The 25320-nt window shown below is 32.5% G+C and overlaps 1 protein-coding gene across 1 annotated transcript in view; it reads left to right on the plus strand.

Annotated features, from left to right (window-relative positions):
* WASL (WASP like actin nucleation promoting factor) overlaps window positions 1–25320 on the plus strand; it is a 63669-nt gene that overhangs the window by 24728 nt on the left and 13621 nt on the right. The window contains exons 2-8 of the mRNA XM_045565382.1: window positions 6154–6288; window positions 8588–8674; window positions 9014–9110; window positions 12525–12548; window positions 19354–19522; window positions 20189–20231; window positions 21214–21367. Coding sequence (XP_045421338.1) covers window positions 6154–6288; window positions 8588–8674; window positions 9014–9110; window positions 12525–12548; window positions 19354–19522; window positions 20189–20231; window positions 21214–21367 — 709 coding nt within the window. The remainder of the gene's footprint in view (window positions 1–6153; window positions 6289–8587; window positions 8675–9013; window positions 9111–12524; window positions 12549–19353; window positions 19523–20188; window positions 20232–21213; window positions 21368–25320) is intronic.

The following is a 25320-nucleotide window of genomic DNA, read 5'->3' on the forward strand; positions in this document are numbered from 1 at the left end:
TTTTAACATCTGTAATTTTAATTGTTTGCATCTAATGCTAACAATCTATGCCACATAGTAATTTACAGTTTTCTAGACGTATGAATTTAAATTATAGGCACCATATGAGATTAGTGTATGGTTGTGACTTAGTGAATGAGCCTAGCCTACTGCCCGGGACACATCTTTCAGTATGACTTTTGTATATAATTTTTTAAATAGTTCAAAAAAGAATATGCACTGGTAATGAAAGTGAGGTCTAAAACTTTAATGATTTTTAACTAAAAAATTTTGATAACTTGTAATTTTAAACACATGTCCAGTAAAAATGGAATGGAGGAAGAAGCTAGAACCATCTATTATGGGCCATATGTTTTTAGTATATTAAAATAATCCCCTACATCTATTATCTATTGCTATAAACAAACCACCTAATAACTTTGTGCCTTAAAGCAGTATCAGCATATTTCTCAGGATTCTGTGGTTAGTCTGCTGGTGCCACCGAGGCTCGCTCCTGCACTTGCATTTAGCTACCACGTCTAATGGGGACTGGGCCCAGAAGGGATAGGTGGAATGGGCTAGGGCCTTGCTCTCCGTGTGGTCTTTGATTTCGCATTTCAAGGCAGCAGTTTCAAGAAAACAAGCCACAATGTGCAAATTTACTGATGTCCTTTTGGTTAAAGCAAGCAAGTCACATGGACAAATCCAGAATCAGTAGGGGTGGAGAATATGTAAGAACTTGGGTTAAGGGCCATTATAGGAATAATATACTATTATACCACATCTTTCTCCAGTCAAGGTTTCCAAACTGTATATGGGTGTTTATCTCTTTAAACCACAGAATTGAACTATGTGTGATATTACTTTAATATTAAATCTGTAACTTCTTCCCATGCCACTCTTCTCTTTCTTATCCGCTACCCTACACAATTCCCAAACCTTCCCTAGCACTTTGCCATGGCAGGGTCTTTGTTGATGTGACTACTTAGAATCCTCTTTCCTCCCTACTTCATCTGACTCATCCCTTTTCATTCTTCAGGTAAAATGTCAATTTAGGGAAGCCTTCCTACACTAGTTAGGTTTTACACTTTGCTTGCATACTGGATTTTTCCTTTATAGCATTTGTAATAGTTATTAATGCCTGTCTCCTCATTAAACTGCATGTTTCTCGAGGACCCTATGTGTCTAATTCATTTTTGTATTTGACCCCATTTTCATTCCGGTTCCCATTCCCCAATTATCACAGTCCCTTGTACATAGTAAGTACTTTATAAACATTTGGTGAATAAATATGTCTAGCACAATAGTTTTCTTGAAAATCTACTAAAATTGAAAAGACCAGTCCTTAAGATGGCAGCTGTTTTTTATTTGGCTCCATTTTTCATCACTGTTGTGATTCTGTTTGTTACTTTTTGCTTTTGTCCTCCTTCTCCTCCCCTTCATCCTCCTCCCTTATTCCTCCAGCTTTGCTTTTTTTTTTTTAAATTAACTGTTTCTTGTGGTGTCTTCTGCCTTTGCTGTATTCTTTTTTAATCTCTACTGGTTTTGTTTGTATGTTTGTTTTGTTTTCTCTTTCCTGTTCTTGTTATTTCTCATTTTGGAAATCACCAAGTGGTAAGACCCCTCCTTTTCAAAGTGAATTTTTATGTTTTCTCTTCCTGGATAGTTTTTAATGGTACTCACCACTCAGGAGTTGCTTGTTTACTGCCAGATGTATTGTTTTTATTTTTTAAATTGCTGGTTTCTGTATTGGGTTTTTGAGGTTGACATATAACTGAGGTGTTGTCATACTTCCATTATTTAGAAAATTGCCTGAGATCACTGCATAATTAACTATAAGAATTCAACCAAATTCTTTTCTTTTATACTTCCTTCTATAATGTGTAGATTAAAATCTCACAGTCATCTCTCGGTATCCACAGGGGATTGGTTCCAGGACTGCCTGTAGATACCAAAAGCCATGCATACTCAGGCCCTGCAGAACTCGCCAATATGAAAAGTCGGCACTCCATATACTGTATTTTTGAGCAGCATGTGGTCACAGATGTGGAACCTACCCATATGGTGGCTATTTATTCAGACAAAGTCCGAATATAAGTGGACCCATGCAGTTAAAACCCATGTTGTTCAAGGATCAACTTTATATTTAGTATAATAATGGGTCATTTCGTATGAATGTATCATCAGAGCATCTAGGAATGTATTTAGAGCTTAACTTTTATATAATGAGAAAACTTAGGGTAGATTTTCCCAGATAAGTTTTTAGACATTGGGGCCAAGTACACACACAGACATGTACATACATCTAAAAGTTGGAGCATTTGACTATTAATTTAGGCCAAAGTGATCATAGAAAAGACTTAATGCTTATGATTTTTTCCCATACTCAGTTTACTTTGGATATTTCTTTAAAATATTTCTTTAAATATTTTCTGTAACAACATTGTATGCTTTTAGATTATTAAAATAATTATTACAGTTATTTAGTATTAAGTCATCTTAGTATTTGTTGTAGGACGTTAATTGCTAAAAGCAGTGACCCATGAGTCCTGGTATTTTCCAGTCTTTCCTGTCATTTGCTTATTCCGTAATTAAAGAAACACCTGTTTTCCTGATCTAAGATTCTTATTCTGACCTGTTATATAACGTAGTTGTTCTGAAAATGTGAAAGGAATTTAAACAATAGAAGTGCTGAATGTTCGTGGGTTAAGTCTTATTCAGGATGGAGCTCCTTTTAACAAAGTTGTTATATGTATAGAGGAAATTGGAAGAAGTGACAGTCTTCTTAGTTTTGGGTTGGTGTGACAGTGGCTAATGTTATATACAGGCAGTAGTGGCTCTGAGAAGAGAGCCAGCTTCTCAAGATTGTCATGCGTGTGAAAGAGGGCTGAGTCCTACAGTTTTTATGAATCATTTGTGCTTGTTAAAAGTTTTTATTTTGAAATAATTTCATACTTACAGAAAAATTGCAAATATAGCAGAAAGAATTCCTATGTATCCTTTATCCAGATTTGCAAAATGTTTATAACATTTACCATGGATCGATCAATCTCTCTCTCTGTTCCTCTCTCTTTCTTCCCTCATATGTGTGTGTGTGGATAGGCATGCATACATGCATGTTATTTTTTTCTGACTAACTTGAGAGCAAGTTGCAGACATAATGCCTCTTTACAATATTTCAGGGTAGATATCCTACAATCAAAGTCATTGTCTTACTCTCTGTCATTATCAAAATCAGAACATGCAATTTTCAGTTTAACAAATGTTTATTTGGGGACAACGTATAGGTGGAGTGAAAGTATAGGCTTACAAAACTATTTTAAGTGCTTGAGGGAATTGCAGTTTGTTTAATGAGTAAGAAATCAATAAAAAAGTTATTCTATTTTAGAATAGGATTGATGAAGAACAGTAACAGAAGATACACAAAAAAGTACTCTAGAAATGTGACAAAAAAGCAGTCATTTCAACCTTAGGAATCTGGGAAATACTTCTTGACTGGTGCAAAGTTAACTAATCCAAGAGAGGTGGAAGTGCCCTGCTGAAGGACAATGGGAGGGAATTCATTTTCCCAGAATACATCCCCTATCTTATTTCTGCCCTTGACAATCAAAGTTGTGAGGGTGAATGTGTTACTGCAGTTACTCAGTAGTGAAATATCAGGAATACATAAGATACGATAAGTTCTATTTCTACAAAAGTTGATACAGTACTTTTTTTTCTTTTAATTAACAAATTTTAACCTTAACGTTATTGAGCTAATAAGAAATAGATTTCCCTTCCTGGGCATGTGTTCTTAGGTTGTTTTTCATTAATATCTTCTTAATTTTGAAAGACAAGAAGTAATGGAGTTGATTAGCTGTTATTAATTTAAAAGAATGGAAGGAATGTTTTTAAAAACTTAATTAAGCCACTGTCAATCTAGAGTTTAAGGGATAGTTACTGTTTAATATTGTCTAGCATTTATATACTGTATTAAATGTGTGCAAGCTATTCTTATAATTCTGAATTAATCAGAAAAGGCTTTACAAGGTGCTATGGTATGTCATTTTCAGACTTTGCCAGTTTAAAGAAAAAAGTGAAATAGATACACTTAGATAAGATTGTAGCAAATTTTTAAAAATCCAGCTACGGAAAATTGCTTATCAATAGTTAGGTTTTCAGTTTTAGAATAAAGTTTATAATGCTAAACCATGTGTGTGTGGGAAATTGTAGCATTGTTAAATGACTATTTCTTAAGCAGATGTTTTAAGAATTTAAGTTTATATAAATGTGGATTTTTAATTTAGGATTTTTTTGTTTTGTTTTTTGTAAGTTCACGTATGTATCCACACGATGTATTACAACATTAACATTTGGTACTTTGGCAAGGGGATTTTCATAATGAAATTTCAGACTCTATTAAAGAACAGATTTTTTTGTTCATAAGCAATTACTTGTTTTCTAGTTAAAAAGTAAAGTAGGGAGATTTTTAGATCTTCATCTTGGCATATCTAGTTTTCTAATTGTTCTTTTAAGAAATGATTGCATTTTGACAGTAATATGCTCTAAAAAGGCTTTAATTTATATGAATTCTCCTTAGAAAACAAATTTTCTCACTTGATTTTTAATTTTTCAGCCTGGTATTTGATACCTTTGGGTAATGTATGCAAAATCCATTTTTCTGAAGTTTTCAGTGCTAGGGGCAGGAAGCCTATGGTACTGTCATCCTGAGATTGTACACTTGCAGAAAAATACAGGCATGTTTTGAGCAGGCCAAAGGTGTACCTATGTTCTTCAGTCCCCTCTTTGAAACTCAGTGTCCCAATATACACATTTTTCATGTTTCTAAGTTTTCATAATTTTTAATGGCTCTTCTTGTGGAAATTTTCCTACTTCTTTGTGTCCTCATGACTGTGCAAAATTTAAAGATGAATTTAGTCTGTAAAGGTAAAAACGTACATTGAACACTGTTATCTGGGCAAATCTTTATGAACTTTTTTTGATCTTACATTTCTGACTTTAGTATTGTTACAGAAGGTTTGTACATATAATACTTGTTTAGAATCCTTACCAAAGGAGGCAGTCCTCGGGCATAGCTAAGTAAACCTAAATCTGCGTATCTCCAAATCTTAATGTCATCTATTTTTTATTACAAAGCCCAAATTCCATTGAACTAAGGTACCATAATTACTTAGTTCCTATTTTTAGTTATTTCTCTTCTTCCTATTTTAAAAACCTTAATTAATATATGTCCATATGAAATATTTTTATATTTTCATTAAAATACAGATATTTTAACTTCTAAATTATTTCCTTGATTTCTAGTTTAGGCATGAGGTTACTAGATCAGGAAACATGATTTTTGCTTTCAGAGGTTTTGTAAGTGCTATTATCAGTAAATGTGTGTATCACTTTTACAGAAACTAAGATTAAATAGTTATATTCTAAGGTTATAATATAATAGAAATTTAATTTAGACTAAACTGGAAGTTTCCATTGTTTGATGATACAGTCTTGAGGAAGTTGGCAGCAGTGGTGTACTGGAAAACCCTAATGCCCTAAGGTGCATGTAATGAGTTAGCTTCTCTCCTGTGCATTTGAAAGGGTTCTCTAGGTACTACCCTGGGTAAAATCAAGACAGTAGTCACTTAAATCATTTTTCATATCAGTATAGCTTTCAAACTGTGTGGCCACTTGTGCAAATAACTTAAAATCTTTTTTCCTCTCACTTTTGCCATTTTTAAAAAAGAAGGTAGATGATAATCTACCTTCCAGGGTGATAATATATTGAAAGTGTATGGCGCTATAGTTAGTAACCATAAATCTTGCTTTCAAGTTTTACTTACACTAAAGTGATTAGCTGCTTTATAGAAGTCAGTCTTTACCAATACTACTATTTCATTGCTTAAATGGTTCACTTTACTGGGAAACTATATACAGGAGCAAGAATACAGGATTTGAAGTCACAAATTGCTTGGATTGGAATATAGTTATTGTATTATTAATTACTGCATAAGAAATTACTTCAAAAAGTAGTAGCTTAAGATACCAATTAATGTTTATTATCTTTTTGTTTCTGTGGGTCATGAATTCAGGAGCAGCTTAGCTGGGTGGTTGCAGTCAAGATATCAGCAGGGGCTGTGGTCATCTGAGTATTATTTTGAATGTAATGGTTATAAATTTTATATTTTGCAGACTATGTCTTCAGCAGTAGTACAGTTATATGCAGCAGATCGGAACTGTATGTGGTCAAAGAAATGCAGTGGTGTTGCTTGTCTTGTTAAGGACAATCCACAGAGATCTTATTTTTTAAGAATATTTGACATTAAGGTGAGTTTTGTTTTGCTTTCAATTTAAACTGTAGGCGATTAGGTTTTCTGCCTCAATTATAATTTATTATAGATTTATTTATCCTGTATGTAATTTTAAATTAAAATAATATTAGAAGGATGAAGCTTGGTTTTAGATATTAAAGTATGGACATGTGACCCAATGGGACTATGTCCTAACCCAGAACTTGAATGGTTTCCTATTTTATCTTCCCACTGCTGCTACATATTAAAGCTCATTTTTAAAAAAAATGATGCCTTTAGGCCTTGGGCTTTCTCCACATTCTCTCTTTTACTAATGATCCTCTGTTCCATCTTGTCCATTATAGAATAGCATACATAGTCCTTTCAGGGAACAACAAAAGAATATGTTAGCTTGGTGTGTACTGTTATTTAGCCCAGGTTTAAAGCATTATACAATATTTATAAAAATATATTTGCTACCCATTTTTTCTTATGTTGTTTCTCATAATAGGTTATATTCAGATTTTTACAGCTTTATATCCCTTACTCCCAATCATAAATCATATTGTCATAGATTAGATGCCCTTTCTTAGATATTCATCTCTTATAGTTGTTGTAAAAGTAATTATCATTTTGCTAAGGTGAAGTCTTCATTAGTTCTTTTAAATTCTTTCTGTAGATAAGTTTCCATGGTTAATATTTATATGTGGCAATAAGTGTAATGGGATTTTAATTACCAAACACTAAAACTGCCTTTGAATTTTCGTGTACTAATGTCATCAGACAGATCATAGTTGAATGTTTTTACATCTCTGGCCTCAGCTACTTTATTTGTAAAATGGGATGACCATCTGGGTCTGTTACCAACTATTTCACTAAGATTAAATGAGATTTAAGTTACTGTACTTTGTAAATTACTGCTTCTTACTTTTTTTTTTTTTTTTTTTAAGAGAGAGGGTGTCTCTCTGTAACCCAGGCTAGAGTACAATGGTGGGACCATGGGTCACTGCATGCAGCCTTGAACTTTTGGGCTCAAGGGATCCTCTACCTCACCCTCCCAAGTAGCTGGGAGTATAGGTGCATGCCACCACGCTGGGCTAATTTATTTATTTTTTTGATAGAGACGAGATCTTGCTATGTTGCCCAGACTGGTCTTGAACTCCTGTCCTCAAATGATCCTCCTGCCTTGACCTCCCAAAATGCAGAGATTATAGGCATGAGCCAGCCAAACCTGGCTGATGAGTGCTTCTTAATATCTACTTCCCCATACCAAGACAGCTGAGAGATATGACATGCTCCTGTTAGTAACAGTGGCTTGTTGTGGTAGTGATTCTGCAGGATGGAGAACACAAGCATGGTTTACTTTGATATGTTTTTCGTCACCAATAAGAAGCACTATTTAGAAATGGAACACAAATACAACTCTACTAAAACTCAGAAGGGAATTCCATTACAGTCGTCATAATGTGTGTACATTATATTTTGCATATTTTAAAATTGTGATCTAGATGGAACCTTGCATTTCTGAATAGGGCAATGGTTATGTTTCTCTAATCATTTATTTCCAATTGTAGATAACCATTGACGAACACTCACAATTAGCCACCTTTGGTATTAAAGTTAAATATATTTTTTATACTACGGTGATCGATATGGCTATCATCTGTGGCTCTCTTATCCATAGTTTAAAATTGATGTGTTTTAATCATCAGTCCCTTTCTGCAGCATGATTGATACTACTTTATACCAGCATTTAATTATCAGGCAACTCTGTAAAAGTTAAGAATTCGAAGATTGTTAATGAGCAGTACAGAGAAGATACATTTGACCATCCTCCATCTATTAATATAAAATTGGGGAAAAGAGTATGAGGTATTCCTGTAGTATTTGATGGCACATGGTCTAAATACTGTTAATGAATTATGTATTGGTAATCAGTGCATGTATAAAAATATCCTCTTCCTTCTACGTAAATTGATGATCTCTAGTAATTACTCTGGTTACGTATTTGACCAAGTAACTGTTGTATTTGACCAAGTAACTGTATTTGGAAGTGCTTGGCTAATGAGATTATATCTTAACATACTGAATTAAGCTTGCTTGATATGTAGGTTTTACAAAAGAAACGTTATCTAGTGTTTACTGTTTTGTTATTAAGAAATTACTGATTGAATTATCTGATGCTAATTATGTTATACATATATGTAATATATGTGTTTATAAAAGTTATTATTTATATATGTAAACAGTTCCTCAATATGAGCTATCTGCTTTGTTTTTCTAGAGTTTTTTTGTTGTTGTTGTTAGTTCTTATTTTAATTTTTATTTTTTTCTAGGATGGGAAACTATTGTGGGAACAAGAGCTATACAATAACTTTGTATATAATAGTCCTAGAGGATATTTTCATACCTTTGCTGGAGATGTAAGTCATATTTTTCTTTATTGCCATGTTTAATTTTTCCTTTGCCTTTTCTGATCCAAATTATTTATAGAGCCCTATTGAAAGATCAAATTAAATGTACTATAGTTTTGCTGAAAATGAAGTATTTAGTTGATTATTTGAGTGTTTACTGTGATAGGTAACTTGGTAGTCTTTTATTTAAGTTCTCCATGCTTTTTGCCTTCTGAAGTTATTCAGATCATAAATTAACGTCTGCTAATAAAGTCAGAAGTGTACTTCTGTTGGTCATCATCACTTTTGTTATATAAGGCTAAATTCATGCATTTTTGTTCTTTCACCTTTTTTATGAAAATATTTCAGACTTGTCAAGTTGCCCTTAATTTTGCCAATGAAGAAGAAGCAAAAAAATTCCGAAAAGCAGTTACAGACTTGTTGGGCCGGCGACAAAGGAAATCTGGTAACCCTCCCTTTTTTTTCCTTTTTTAAAGTAATTACTTAAAATGGGACAGCAAACTACAGCTCCAGGGACAAATGTGGTCTAGTGCCTGTTTTTGTAATTAGTTTTATTGAAACACAGTTATATTCATTGGTTTACATTGCTTGTGGCTACTTTTTTGCCACAGCACAGTTGAATAGCTACAACAAAGACTATATAGCCCTCAAAGCCTGAAATTTACTATCTGGCCCTTTATAAAAAAAAAATGTGATGGTTCTTACCTTAAAAGAAATGATATTTTTTATTGAGAACTAATTTTTTCAGATTTACTGAAGGACCCATCCTAGTAACCATTTTTGTTGATAAAATTCCATGTATACTGATTCTTAAATTATATTTTTAATATCATCATTTGTAACTTACATATTTTAAAGTATTTAATACTTTTTCAACAAAGACTTTAGGCAAGTTTAGAAGCAGATAAGTAGAGTTGCAAACAAGATCTGTAAACATTACATGTCTATTCTGTCCCTAATGCTATATACTATAAAACTGTAAGGAACTTAATTTAGTGTATGAAACAACTCTAACACATATAAAACAATTAGAGACTATGCAGGGTAGTGTAGAGCTTTAAATTAATTGGTGTAGAACTGTTGTTTAACAATAATGGTGTATAAAGCTTTTCTCTTTTAAAGTGGAGGATGATTAGGAAAGGTGAACATCTCTAAAATTATCATCTTAAGCAGATCAGTTTTAGGAGAGAACATATGGGAGTTAAGATTGACAAACAGATACTCTTAAAACTAGCCATGTCCATGCACTCCTTGAAAAGTTGTTCTCTACTTCCAGGGGTACGTGTTACCCCAGTTTGAAGATCACTGTATTCAAGGATGTGCTTTTCTCAATAAGAGGAACTAAAGCAAGAAAAGGCAGACGTGGAAAATAGCAATCTGAAAGCATATATTCATCTTTTGTATGTCTTTATTATTATTTTAGTAAGTTTCCAAGAGAGAGGTGAGGCAAAAATGAAAATCAAATGAGCTAAATTGTTGCTTCACTATTGCCGTGTTACTACTATATTCTGCTTATTGTGAGTGAATAGGAGAATTATTAAGGACCTATTATTTTTTGTTACTTTTGGGGACCAAGGGCATTTATCACTTGATTCCATGCTAGGAAAAGATTTAATGCTATGGTATTGAAACCACAGCTTTAGGAATAAGTCACTGCTTATTTCAATGGCATACTATGGTGCTAGGCCAGGGGCTCTCTGGGGCTCCTTTCAATCAAAATGTGACATTTTCAATATAAAAAAGGGTAAAAAATACTTCTTAAAATATAAAATAATTGATCTTGAAATTGGCAAGTTAAAGGTGCCTTTCACCTGGCACAAGCATTTTGTTTTATACAGTTCTTAAACTTCTAGGCAAAGTGTTTCAGAAACAGAAACAGAAAGATCATAACATTAGGGAGGCAGCTGAGTCATCATTGGATGGATAGCCCTTTATGCTGAGTCAAACTCCATCGTCACCGCTCTTTAATTTGGACACATGGGGTCCAACTTGTGGAACAACAAAGAATTAGTCAATTTTCTTTTCCTCACTGTAACCACTTAGTATTGGGAGCCATCTATCCTACTCTCCTTATTTCTTCTCTTCTTTAGTCTAACCAGTTCCAGTTTCTTGAACTATTCCTATGATATAGTTTATAGTCTTTTCATCCTAAATACTATGCTCTGAATCCACTATAGCTTTTACATCTGTTTCAAAATATGGTATTCAGATTGGAACACAGTACTCCATAGGTAGTCTAAGTACTGTGATACTAAAACATCCCTCAATTTGATTAAATACTGTTCTGATAATATTGCTAGCAAATGCCTCCCACCATTAGCTCCCATTCTGATTGTTCAACCAAGTCCTCACCCTCTTTTCACTTTCAAGCCAGGATGGTGTCATAAATCTAAGTAGTTGCTTCTTAGAATTTATATTATACTCTGAACTTTTATATTTATCTTATTATGTTTCCATTTTTGTGCCATCCACCAATTTAAACAGTATTTCCTTCCTGGGTACAGTGATAACATCACCTTGGAAATTGGGGCTTGACGTTTATTGACATAGGCAGGACTGGCTTACTTCAAATGTTTAAGAAAGTTACTTTATCAGATCTTCAGATAGAGTAATACATTTATATATCCCATTTTTAGGATTTTTAACTTGTCTACCAGTTAAATCCTATTGATTTTGGTTTGTGATTATTTATAAACTAATTATTGTATCAGTTATTTATAATTTCAGAAAGTTATATGTTAGAAAATTTGTGGAAATTACATTTAAAATTCTTCAACCACTTTTGAACTTTCTTAAAGCCAAAATAGTGTCTTGTTCTGAGGACAACTGGTATGTAAGAATGTGAATGCAATGAATTGATAGACATTCTGGTTTTACTCCTACCTAATTAATTGGTTGTAGCTTTTGAGTATTTTTCTGGTCTGTTCCAGTGCCTAGAGTTTTCTGGGTATTCTCATCCCCTTTGTGCTTTTATCCAGTCCCATAGCTTTGAAAACCATCTGTATGCTGATGACTCCCAAAGTGTTATCTTCAGTACTGACTTTTCCTCTGACCTTCAGACTCTGCTCAAGTTGGGTGGCAGTGTAGACTTCATACTTAACATGTCTGGTCAGAACACTTGATCTATGTCTGTATCCCCAACCCCAGCACCGCTCAGATCTGTTCCTATTCCTCTTCTATTCTTTCCTGTCTCAGTAAAAAGTATTTGCTCTACCTCATCACTCAGGCTTACCATGATCCATTACAAATCCTATCAGTGATTCCTGTTGGCTGTGCCTTCAAAAATATGTCCTGGATCTGATTATTTCTTACCACCTCTGCTGCTACCATCCTAATCCAAGTCTCTATGATCTATCATCTAGGCTACCACTCTAGCTCCCCGAGTAGTCTCTATGCTGCCACTTTATTCCTTCTATTATCTCTTTTCCACACAGTAGCCAGAGTAAAATTTTAACAGCATAAATTAGATCATATCACTTGCCCTATTCAAAACCCTGTAAGAGCTTCCTATCATATGCAGAATAAAATCTGTAGTCCTTAACCACAGACTGTGGGATCCCACATGATCCAGTCCCTGACTTTTCCTTCTGACTTTGTTTCCTTTTACTGTGCCTTTTGCTCACACCAGTCTAGTCTTCATAATGTTCTTTTATGCTGTGCCCTACTTAGGGCCTTTGAATATATGGTCCCCTTTCTCATTTTATTTAGATCTCCGCTTAAATGTCAGTTCTTCCAAATGTCAGTTCTCCTTAATCACCTGTACATCAATTTAGGAGTAAGAGTTTAAGTGAATTCAGTTTTTTATGTTTGTAGTGTATTACATATGTCTAATAATGTTTTCTAATTTATTTTCTAACAGAGAAAAGACGAGACCCCCCAAATGGTAAGCTCTTTGACAATCATTAATCAAAAAGATTTTAGATTATAGTTTAATTCTTATGGAAACATGTACCATACATTAATACCTAATATTTAGTATCTATGAGTGAATACTATAGTTTCTTGTGTTCTTATTTTAAATTAATTAATGATAAGTGAGACTTAGGAAACACACTGTTCTTTGGGTTTTTTTTTTTTTTTCCATAGTATAAAGGAAGAACACATAGGGTGAACATCACTAATACTTATATTTTAATTCTGTATTCACAGTTGATTAAGTTTGGAAACTGTACAGTCTGGTTTTAAGATCTTCCCTAAAGGCAGTAAATTTTGTCTAACATTTGTTGATTTCCTACTTTAAGATTTATCCTTTTTTCTTATTTCAAAATAGTTATTTTATACTTTAATTTACTGTAATAGTGTGTTTAGAACTAATCGTAGCTCCATGTAACACTGTTCTTTAGCTTAATAATGAACACTTGAAGTATTGTGAATTCATTTTTTAAATATTTAATACCAGAGAGTAAAAGCAGAATACCAAGATGTAAAAGATAAGATCTTCAACAGTTTTCATCCTGAATTCGATAAACTCTCCCTGAAATGATGTGCTAAATGTTATAAGTATCTGTGTTCTTTTCTCTGGAAAGAGGATCCATGGCCTTCATCACATTTAAAAGGGTCCCTGACTGTGAAGGTAAAGAACCATTGCACCAGGAACCTTCATTATAATAAGAAATAAAGCTGCTGCTTTTTAAAAGCATCTCAAATCCTTTTCTTAGAACTTGGAATGATTATTCAAGGAAAACTTTACTACATAACACAAAGTTTTTGTTGTTCTTCTTCTTCTTTTTTTTTTTTTTGAGACAGAGTCTTGCTCTGTCACCCTGGGTAGAGTGCAGTGGCATTATCTAGATCACTGCAACCTCAAACTCCTGGGCTCAAGCGATCCTACTGCTTCAGGCCCCTGAGTAGCTGGAACTACAGGTGTGCACCACCATGGCCAGCTTATTTTTTCTATTTTTGGTAGTTGGTAGAGATGGGGTCTCCGTCTTGTTTAGGCTGGTCTCGAACTCCTGACCTCAAGGGTTCCTCCCACCTCGGCCTTCAGGAATGCTAGGATTACAGGTGTGAGGCCACTGTGCCTGGCCCAAATTTCTAAATCTGTGACAACTATTGGGGATTGTTGGAGTTTGTTTCTTATATATTGCCTTCTGATTTTGTCCTTAAATTTGTTTTCCTGACATAGGAACATGGACCCAATGTCACTGTATTAAATTTTGGGTTATTTATCTTATTATTAATTTTTTTAAAAATGACCATCTTCAGTAGTGCTTACCATGTGCCAAGTGTTGTATATTTTGACTTTCTTTTAAATGGAAATATTAATGCTTACTTCATAGGGCTGCTATGGGATTAAATGAGGTAATCAAAGTACTTATGGTGCTTAATAAATATTAGTTATCCTGATGAAGATGATGATAGCAGTAATAATAGCAGATACTATTAAATGATTATTTACTACCTGCCAGGTGCTTTTTGGCAGCCTCCCATTTTATAGAAGAGTAAACTCATCTATGAGGCACAGATAGGTAACTTGCTCAAGGTCACATAACTAGTAAGTGGCAGAGCAGGATTCAGCCTCAAATGTTCTAACTCTAGAGCCTGGCCCCTTAACCACTATGCCTCAAGATGATCTTGAAGGATAAGCTGAGACTTAGGTTAAGTCTCAAGTAACATGTCTCAAGATACATAGCTAGTAAGTGGCAGAGACAAAAGAAGTAGAAGTGGCTGAGTCACAAGTCATTCATCTGTGAACTTTTAATGTAGTGTTAGAATTTTTCCTTGATATGTGTCCAGTGTTTTAATCTGTTTTTGAATTTATTAAATTATTTTGAGTTCAGTGAGCATGTACAGTAGTAAGTGCCAACAGGGAAGACATTCTAGTGGTACTATCTAAAAATTTTGGGGGAAGTAACCCGAGATTTTAAGTACAGATGTTGTAGAAATCATATAATTAAAGTTAAGGATGTAAATACTTGTCCCTTGGTATCTATGGAGGATTGGTTCCAGGATTCCCATGTATAACAAAATTCACTATGCTCATGTCCCTGGTATAAAATGGCATAGTATTTGCACATAACCTATGCACATCCTTCATATACTTTAAATCATCTCTAGATTACTTATAATACCTAACACAATTTAAATGCTGTGTGAATAGTTGTTACACTGTGTTGTTTTGGTAATAATGACAAGAAAAAAAGGTCTGTACATGTTCAGTATGGATGCAACTACTTTTTTTTTTTTTTTTTTTAACATTTTTGATCTATGGTTGGTTGCATCCATGGATGCAGAACCCATGGATACAGAAGGCTGTTTTCTAAAAACATTTCATTTTTTCAGTGCGTATAAGTTATACATTTCTGAACAAGCACCTAATTTCCATGAATAGGTAGAATTTGAAAATTCTTTATGTGACAGTGGTATCTCCCAATTTTATTACTCCTACTAAGAGAGTCACTTTAAATGAAATTTCTGTCTTTGAGATTGCTATTAGTTTTTTAAAAATCTTTAGTTATATAGTTTTAATCTTTTGGTGCAGTGGTCCCAAACTTTTTTTCATTAAACAAATGGAGAGGTTTTTTTTTTTTAAGTAGTGTCATTAAAGGGCAAAATTATACAGCACGTATTGCCAATACTTGTATATTTATTTATTTATAAAATATACATATAGTATGGCATTAATATATTACATACACAATAAAAAATTGAAGTTTTAATATTTGTTCCTACTTTGCAGTCGATTATCTTACTCTCCCCAGTGGCAGCATTACTGTATTTGGTGTACTACCACTAGGTGGCAGTGGGCACCTTAACCATGTCTTGCAGGTGTCCACCGAGGTGCCTTTTCTCAGATCCTTATTTAGGTTATCAGTTTACCAGACCTTTTCAAATTGCAATTATTAAAAGGACAATTTATGCAGAATTTACATATATTCCTAAAATGCAATTCAGTATCTTCCTCACCAACTCCTTTAATTTCTTTATTGGTCAGTCTCGTATTTTAGCTTATATGCTTTCCAGTGGTATGTTCTCAGCTTCATGACTGCTTGACATCAGAGGCCTTTGGGCCACCTGTTTCTCAGCTAGTTTACCTTGGTGAGAGTTCTCTGCTTTTTATTTAATTAATGGGAAACTTGAGTTCTTTTAGATTTAAAATTAGCTAGAAATGTCAGTTCATAAGAATATTTAAAAACCTTTTCCTGTGACCGTTGTCCTTAATCAGGAGATAACTTATCATTTGTTTTTTGAAAAATAAAGAAAATATCCCCCTTCTTTTTCAGAGGGGCTGAAACAGCTACCAAGGTAGGTGGTAGGTGTTCTTAGGGTGAGTGTAATTTCATAAATGGAATAACTAAACTTTACTAGACATGACACAAGAGTACATATCTGTTATCAAATCTTCATAAACTTTACACTATTACAAAATGATTCTTTGCCTTAAACATGTTATGACTTTTTTTAGTGTGTCATTTTTGAAATAGATATTTAATTAGGTTTTAGAATACCATTTTAAACTTATTTCCTAACATCTTTAAACTCTTAATAATTATTGTCAACAGAAATAACCAAGAAACTAATTTCTTGGATGTGTAGAAAATCTTTTTTTCTAAATTCTGAAAGTTGTTAGTAAATATTTATTGAGTGATGAATTATTGGACTACAAACTGAGAGAACTGATAAATTGTTAAAGAAATAATGTATCATGACATTTGTAAAGTCAGCATTGTCAATCACTTTGTAGTTTGACTTTTGTGTAAAAGGTAGAATAGTTAATAGAAAGGGTAAGGGGCTAGGAACCAAGATACCGGAGTTCACCTTTGCGTCTGATTGTAAACTTTATGCATCTCTATAATCTAGATTTTCCTGTGTAGACTTATTTAAATAATGTTTTAACTAGTACCAGTGGAATTTGTCTGTAAAGATTCTAAAGAGGTAATGCCAAGGCTTTATAAACTGCATGGCAGATACATAACAGTATATCTATGCCTGATTTTGGGGGAGAGGGAAGAAGAGAAACACAGTCAGACTACAGTAGATCTAACAGTGTTATTCATTTTACATACCACTTAATGTTTTGTTACTGTCCTCTTCATTCTTGAACCTTCTCCAGAGACAGCTGAAGTACTTTTTGTAGTAAGTTATAAATCAGGCTTACAAGAACTTTAACTTACTTTTCAGAAAATAATTTACTAGCTTGGATAATTTAAACCGTTAAATTTAATCCAACTCTTGTTTTCATTTGGATCACCTGTAGTATGATACAGATTGCTTTTATATAAGCTAAAGCAGCTTAAATATATTTTTTGTTGTTTTTTCTGAAAAACCAATTTTGGTGGTTTTTTGGTTTTGTTTTTTACTGGTGAATATGTCTGGTTGTTCCCTTATAGTTGCTATTTAAACACCTGTTTCAGGAAAGGGTGGTATAAATAGAGTGCTTAATTCTGGTACTTCTAAATCTATCTTAATTCTTAAACTTTATTACATGTAAAGATAAGAGAGTAAGTAGTAATTTATAGCATCTTGTTGTGGATGGTGTTGCTGATACTGACTGGTAAAAATAAGTTGTAAGAATAGAGAGGGCAGAAAGGGAAGTAAGAAGTAAAAATAGGTCACTAGATCAGTCTATGAAGGTATGAGTGTGACCGCAGTTCAACCTCTAACCCTTGAATTCTGGATTTTCTCAGTAAGTCCCTAGTAAATGCTAAAATCTGATAATGGAACAAATTTAAAAAATTAAAGGTTTAACCTCCTATTGATTTAATCAGTCCTTCAGATCATTCTGTGCTACTTAACTAACCTTTACTTCTTCATCCAGTTATTTTCAGTTTATTCCTTGACACTAAAAGAGCTTTTAGTGATTTTGTCCACATTATTCACTAGCTTCCATTTTTTCCAAGAATTATTTTTTGCCAATATCAACGACTTCCCATGGATTTTTAAATGAAATTATAAATAAAACATTTAGATCTTTTATATACTATATTTATATGTAAATAGGCTTTCAGTATTAAGAGAATAGCTGAATTTTGGGGAAATTAAAATATTCATCTTTCTATATTATTTACCTGTCTGATAAGGTGACAGATGGCTTTCATGAATTTGTTTTAGCTCTGTTTCATCTTTAATAGTAGAGTTGAGAGAAAATAGGTTATATATAATTTACGCGTGTAGGTAAACATTTTTCTTTCAGATAACTTTAAAGAATAGGATACATTTGAGATTTTTAATACAATTGAAGAATTACAGTCTAATTGGCATTTAATAATCACCTAATACATATTAACTTATAACTTTGTAAGATTTCTATTTGCCATTCTGTGATTGTGTTGGGGGTCTCCAAGACGGTCTCCATGGTCGGTGATTCACCAGAAGGACTCACAGGACTCAGTATATAGTTGTAGTCATTGCAAAGATTTATTACAGTGAAAAGATATAAAACACAGTCAGCAAAGGGAAAGACACATGGGATAAATTTCATAGGAGACCACACACAAGCTTTTCCCAGTATAGTCACAGAGGATGTGTTTAAATCCTCCAGTAATGAATTGTGACAACATGTGAAATGTGTTTAAAGGAAAAGCTCATTTGAGACTTAGTGCCAAGAGTTTTTATTAGGGACTAGTCATGTCAGTATCCTTTGCCTAGCACATACCAAGATTCCAGACTCCCAGAAGGAAAGCAGGTGTTCTGCGTAAACCACATTGTCAGCACAAACAGTTTAGGTACAGTGAGCCTACTTTATTAAGGAATGGTAGGAGCCCTTTTGAAATCCAAGTTCCCAGATACCAGCTAAGGGCCAACCTTGCAAGTAGGCCTAAGGAGAGCAGTCTTAAGTTTGCTGTGTGTTAACTCTTTTTTCTGCACAATGGTAATAGTGTTAATATTTTGTAAATTTTGAAAGTTGTCATTAATATAATCACCTCACAGGAACTTGATCTGATAGGAGGTTTTGTCAGAGAAGCATAATATTAGAATGGGATCTCTATGGAATGTGTGTTGTCCTTTAGTTAAATTTATAAGAAATTTTTAAGTTGAATACTTTGGATTCAGACTTTCTTGCTTTTAAGATCAAGAATATTTCTGTGATTTATAAGACAAGTTTTGTGCTACATTTAGCATCACTTCTGAAGATGCTATTGATATCATCTGAAAGTGCCTGAGATATTTTTACTATTGATATTTATACTATTTTTACTATCTCCTTGCAGAAGATGAATGTTTTAATAATTTTTCCGTTTTAAGTTTTTGAACTTAAAAAACTCTGTACTTCTCATAGGGTTTATTTGTACTGATGGGAAAAATATTACTGGACTTAAATATGATAGTTTTGGGGAAAATGGTAGTAAAAATTTTATAAGTACTTTTTCCTCATGGACTAATAGTTGAAATAGAATCAGGACTAGATTTTTTGTTAAATTTAAAACAAAGTAGTTGCTTCTTTCATTAATACTTTTTTTATCCTTGTTGTTCTATGATACATACCACTTGACCAATGAGCAGTGTGTTGGGTATGAGGCTATTATAGTTAAGATTTAAGAGATCAGACCAATTAAATGGAAATTGTGGTTGGAAGTTCATATTCTTTATGAGATTTAATGTTATAAAAATACAAGTTTGCTTTGAAATAATGCATCTATGCTAGTGTGTTTAAGAATTTATTAGAGGTTTTTGAGATTCAGGCAGTACTTTATTATTTATAAACAAATTGTAGGTCTAAATTAAACCTATTTTGGTTTTATTTGCAGGTCCTAATCTACCCATGGCTACAGTTGACATAAAAAATCCAGAAATCACAACAAATAGATTTTACGGTCCACAAGTCAACAACATCTCTCATACCAAAGAAAAGAAGAAAGGAAAAGCTAAAAAGAAGAGATTAACCAAGGCAGATATTGGAACACCAAGCAATTTCCAGTGAGACAGTTCTTTTGTTGTTTTTATCTTCACTTTTGATGTGTTCATTGCTGCTCTTGACTTGTTAGAAAATTTTGTTTTCATTTTGGGAGGATACTTACATTCATCACTTATATATATTTTTAACTATGGACTTTGTTGGAGCTTTTGGTTATTTTTTAAAAGGCAGATTGCTCAGTAGATGTTCTTTTAATCTTACATTTTACTTACTCTTCAGAAAAATTAAAGTTGTTTCTTCTACTAATTATTGGACAAAAATGATTTCTTACTTCGCTTTATAAATAATATTTGGAAATTTCCTAGAGGCGTTTCCTAGAAGCAGTAAAAACCTTTAGTATTCATATAACATATTTCAAGCATCATTTTTATTAGCTCATTACAAAACTCTTGTCCTCTAAAATATTTGTATTCTTCTGCTATTTGGACTTTTAAGGAAATAAATGTTCAAGGAGAGTATGCAAAAATGTTTAGATTGAATTAGTAGCAGAGCCAGGGCTGGAATTCTGGTCTCCTGACTCCTTGTGTGTAGTTTTTCCTAGAATATGGTTATGTCTATGAAAACCATTAAAAAATGATTCAAAGCCAAATGTTTATTGGATTTCACATATATTATGGTTTTAATGCCCGTTATTTTATTTTTCTGTATTTTTCTATTTTCTCCTTTAGGCACATTGGACATGTTGGTTGGGATCCAAATACAGGCTTTGATGTAAGTATATTTTCAAGCCATGTATATTATTACTCTAAATATGTGGGAGTGTTTTAGCCTATCTTTAAATTTTTATATTTATTCATTTTTGTGGATTTTAGTGTCTATATGAATGTACTTGTGTTTTACGTATGTATACCACTGAGGTTTGAAACCATAGTATTACTCATGGCTAAGTCTGTAAAGACAAATTTTTTGAATTCCTTGACTTTATATACTATGTAAGTAAAATCCTTGTGCTTTGAAAATCAAGAGAAGAAAGTCATGTCTACTAAGTCATAATTTTAGGGGAATATATGCCAAATTACTGGAAAGTAGTATAATCAAATTCTGAATATTCAGTTGTTGAATTATCTAGATCTTTTCATTCTCTTACCGTTTTTGGCAATTTCATTCATTATTTTATAGCACTGTGAGCAAGGTAGGTGAAATTGCTGGTAAAAATTAATCAGGGTTTGGATAAACTATTTTGAAGAGGAATATTTGTGATTGGGGTCAAAAATCCTTTTGGTTATTTTTATTATAACTACACTTTTAATTCCACATATGTTGAGTGCCTCTTTGTGTTAGGCACATTTACAAAGTGCTTCGGATTATAGGGAGGTCCTTGCCGTGAGATTTTCTAATTGATTTATTCTTTTTGTGTGTTTTAATGATTATGCATAAACTTATTTAGGACAAGGTGAAATAAGTAAGCATTGGAGATGTCTGAATAGGTTAGTAGAAATCTCAGTGAAATGTCCTCTTTTTGAAGAGAGGGAACGAAAAAGAAATAGGATAAAACAGAAAATGTATTCTTTCTATCGGTTCAGTTTTTTTAATAAGAAAGTTTAATTAGCATATAAATAATATAGCCATGTTAAAAGTTTATAAACTTAAAATAATTTCTTAAGAATATAGCTGAGAATTAATTTTTATCACGCTTATTTTTAGAAAATTGGGATAGATTTTGTATAGTTAGCAGTTATTTTATCTGTTGTAGCTGAATAATTTGGATCCAGAATTGAAGAATCTTTTTGATCTGTGTGGAATCTCAGAGGCACAACTTAAAGACAGAGAAACATCAAAAGTTATATATGACTTTATTGAAAAAACAGGAGGTGTTGAAGCTGTTAAAAATGAACTACGAAGGCAAGGTAACTTATTTCTATTTAGGCATTTTGGTCTGTTTTTCTTTTGAATCTTTTGAGGTCAGTTTAATGGAAGACAGCTACATATATTCACGTGAACCTTTCTTTGAGCAGCATGTTTGAATTTATGGACAAGTTATGTGGCCCATCATACTGTGTCTTACATTATTTTCATATAACTAAAAGAAGTTGGCATGGTTTTGTTTTATTATTAAAAATTCTTTTATTAAATTCATGAAAATCTATACAAAATCTTCCAGATATTCTATTTTAGAATAAGAAATTATAGTTGCCTTAATGTTTTACTTAATGAATCCTAGAAATCACTATTAAATTTTTATTATAATTCAGAAGTAACAATTTAAATATAATCACTCGAATTAGTAATGCAAACATTTTCAGAATATAAATACTATAACTTTCTGTTAATTTTGAAATACAAACTGTTTTTCTTGGATAAAGTCTAAAATTTTCTTTTTAGTACCTGGGAGCACAGTTTGCAACCTACAAGATCTGATAGTTTAGTAAAGCACCTTGTATTTTAGTTGTGTCTTAACAATTATCATATTAAAATGCAGATAAAATAAGTCAGTTTTCTAATATGACAGTCATGCCTTTGCCATCTTTTAATTTGGGATTCCTTTCTTTTCTTGTTCCTAGATTTTGCATACTCATAATACGAAGTATGGCAGAGTAAAACTTTCAGTTAAAGCATTCTTCTGAAGATTTTAACTGTCATTTTAAATTAGATATTTGGCTTACCTGTCTATTTTCCTGCCAGTGTTCAGTCAGTCTTTGATTGATTGATTGATTCATTCATTCATTCACATACTCAGTAAACATTATTATCCCAGCACCAGTCTCAGGATATTTAGATGTAAAGATAAGGTTTCTGCCTTCAGAAATCTTATAGTCTAGCATGGAAACAGATATGTAAGCAAGTATAAGGTCATAGGTACTATTGTGGAAACACAGTTCTTTGGAAACTAGCATGATGCTAATTTATCTTAAGTTTGCAAAAAATTACATTTCCAACTTCTGTGGATTTTTTAAAAACACACCTTGGGCGCAGTACCATTGTTTCCAGTCGGGTCACAATTACTGATAGTGTGTAAATAATAGCAGGTCTTGAGAACTTTTCTGTGTTCCTTGACTTTCTTTTTCTCCACTGTTACACCCACCTACACCTTACACTACCAGGTTTAAGGTGCTCAGCGTCTCTCAGCTCTCTGAATTTATAAGTTTATGAATTACTCTTGAACATTATTGGACCATCCATACTGCTGCCCTGTCACCTGAATAAACTAAGAGTTAACCATATTAACTTGATTAGGTTTGTTTTTTAAACTTTATTATTACTGCTTTTTATTTTACCTGTTTTTAAAATATTAAATTAGACAAGGTCTTTCCTTAGTTGAATTACTTAAAACAAACCAAAAAAGACACAGGCATTAAAAAGCATGCTTTGGGAACAAAGGATAAGGTCTGAAAAATTCTTACTGTATTCAAGAACCTAACTCTTAGTATGGAACCTTTTAGATGCCAAAGAATGATTTTTTGTAAGACAAATTTTTTTAAAAAGGATTAGTAGAAAGGCAAATTAACAGTTTGTTAAGGAAACGTTTTCTAGGCAGAGCACATAATGTAATTAATATTAAAAAGTATCAAAAAATAAATTAGAAAGAGAAAAGTTGATGAAGTTGTTTTAAAAATGGCTTTATATCTACTGAATCAAGTCTCTTGACACTTTGTAAAATCATGTGATCAGGCTTATAAAAAGGTAATAGACTTGTGATTTTCAGCATTTCTTTGTGTGCAATTGTTTGAAGTCCATTAACTCATAGCAGTCTGTTCTATAGGTTCACCACAATGGAGTGGTATGTATGTGAGACATTATTTGACCCAGTGCTCTAAATTGTGCATGCTGTGATATGTTGATTTTCAAAGCAACTAAAGCTTATATATCCCGCCTCCAAACCTAACTTTCAGTGAGATTTTGTACCCTGTACTTAAACTAATGTTTTGGGCATATAGATGCTAAAATAAAAGAAAACTAATTTCTATATGAGCCAGAGTTTATACTTTGTAATTTAGATAATTTCACTGAAATTTTGTGGATTAAAAAAAAACAAACACTTTTTGCCCACAGCACCTCTGTTGTTTTTATTACTAATTATATTTATTATTTTTAGTAATTGCTTTTCACACTTGACATTTTTTCAGTAACCTGTATAAAATAAATTTACATTTATACATTAATTTGGGTTGAGGAGGGGAAACTAAACATAAATAAACGTACAGTTCTACACATGCCTGTTCAGGGAGTTGCCAATATTTCCATAAATTTTAATTTGTGTTAAGTAAAATATTTGTTTGTTTTATGAGAGTACATGAGAATAGTTCTTTAATGTTTCTTGAATTCTATAATGCTGCATTTTTTAAAGTATAAGTTAATGTTATTTTATAATTTCTTCTTGTAATTCCTGTAAATATCTAGAGAGTTATTTCATATATACCAGTACTTTTAATATTAATAGTGATCTGAAATGAAATGGTACTTATTTTTAAGTGTATCAGTCTTTTTTAATAGTATGCCATCAAGAAAGCTGTTTTCTGTAAGCTCCATTCTTTCTTCCTTTTAACTGCACTTTGATAATAGCAGTTTTATTATAACTTTTGTTTCATGCTTTTTACTTTGTTTTTTAAAAATCTAAAAAATACTATTGTAATTCTGATTCTGGTGTTTGTGGTGACTTAGAGTTTTGAAAATCTGTAGACTACAGACTTACTCATAGTGGTGTGTGGTGTCTGCTTAGCAGACATTTTTGTGCATGTAAACCTAATTAACATCATTCCATCTGTCCTTTCCTCTCCTGTTTTAATTCATTCACATTTTTACCTTGGGATATAGCATGTCTTTTGCATACTTTACTTTTAATGTAGATATAATATAGACTGTAAAAATCGAAAGTTGGTAATAGTTGTTTTCATCAAGAAAATACAAAGAAGTTTGCTGTCACTTTTCAAGGTAATAGAAACCCTGAGCTTGTGCTACACTCAAACTGGATGTAGCTGATAATTTATTCACTATAAATTAAGGCTCTTCCTTTTCTTGAGCAAAGATTTAGTGTTATTTGAATGGTGTTAGTGGAACCACAAATTATTCCAATAAATTTATTTACTGCAAGCTCAAGAGAACATTAGTTTTTTGTTATGTAAAAGTCATACAAAAAATGATGAGTCCAAAGTTGTTAGTGAAACCACAAGAAATGATTGTCTAAATACCATATGGAATAGGATAGGCTGACTCTTTTTCCTCTGGAATAACATGATCAAATCATAAAAATGTCAGTCTAGACAAATATTGATATTCGAAATATAAAACTAAAACTTATTAAAATGAAATTTTGTATACGTTTGAAGGGTTTGATATATCATTTAGAGACTATACATAATACGTATATGCCATATCATCCCTTTTTTCCTCTTTGATTGCAAAATATATTAGAAAAGGACTTTGTTTTTAGCTAGTTTTAAGTCTCCTTCTTTTGAGTCCATTTATAAAATTGGGTGAATTTCAGTTGCAATACCCAGACTTCCACCGTACCTTGAGAGTATATCATAGGAGCGTGCCACTATAATAGCCTATGTCTTAGTGGGATAACTCTCCTGCTTTCAGCTTTATATGATTTCCAGTTTGAAAAATTTATATACCAGGATACAATAACTATGTGAGTATTAGCCTTTCTGCATGTTTCATCCAATGTTTATAATTACATTTGATAAATTTTTCTAGCATGATTCCCGTGATTGTCACAGATGAAATCATAAAACACTGTTTTATTCTCTTTGAAATGAGGGCTTTTTTCCTCTCTGGTGTTATTGCATTATTGAGCATGTAATTTGTTCTTTGTAATTAAGATATTTATAGTTGAATAAGTTGGGTAGGAATATCCATC

This window comes from Lemur catta, chromosome 11 (assembly GCF_020740605.2).
Source record: "Lemur catta isolate mLemCat1 chromosome 11, mLemCat1.pri, whole genome shotgun sequence".
In the NCBI taxonomy this organism is placed as follows: domain Eukaryota; kingdom Metazoa; phylum Chordata; class Mammalia; order Primates; family Lemuridae; genus Lemur; species Lemur catta.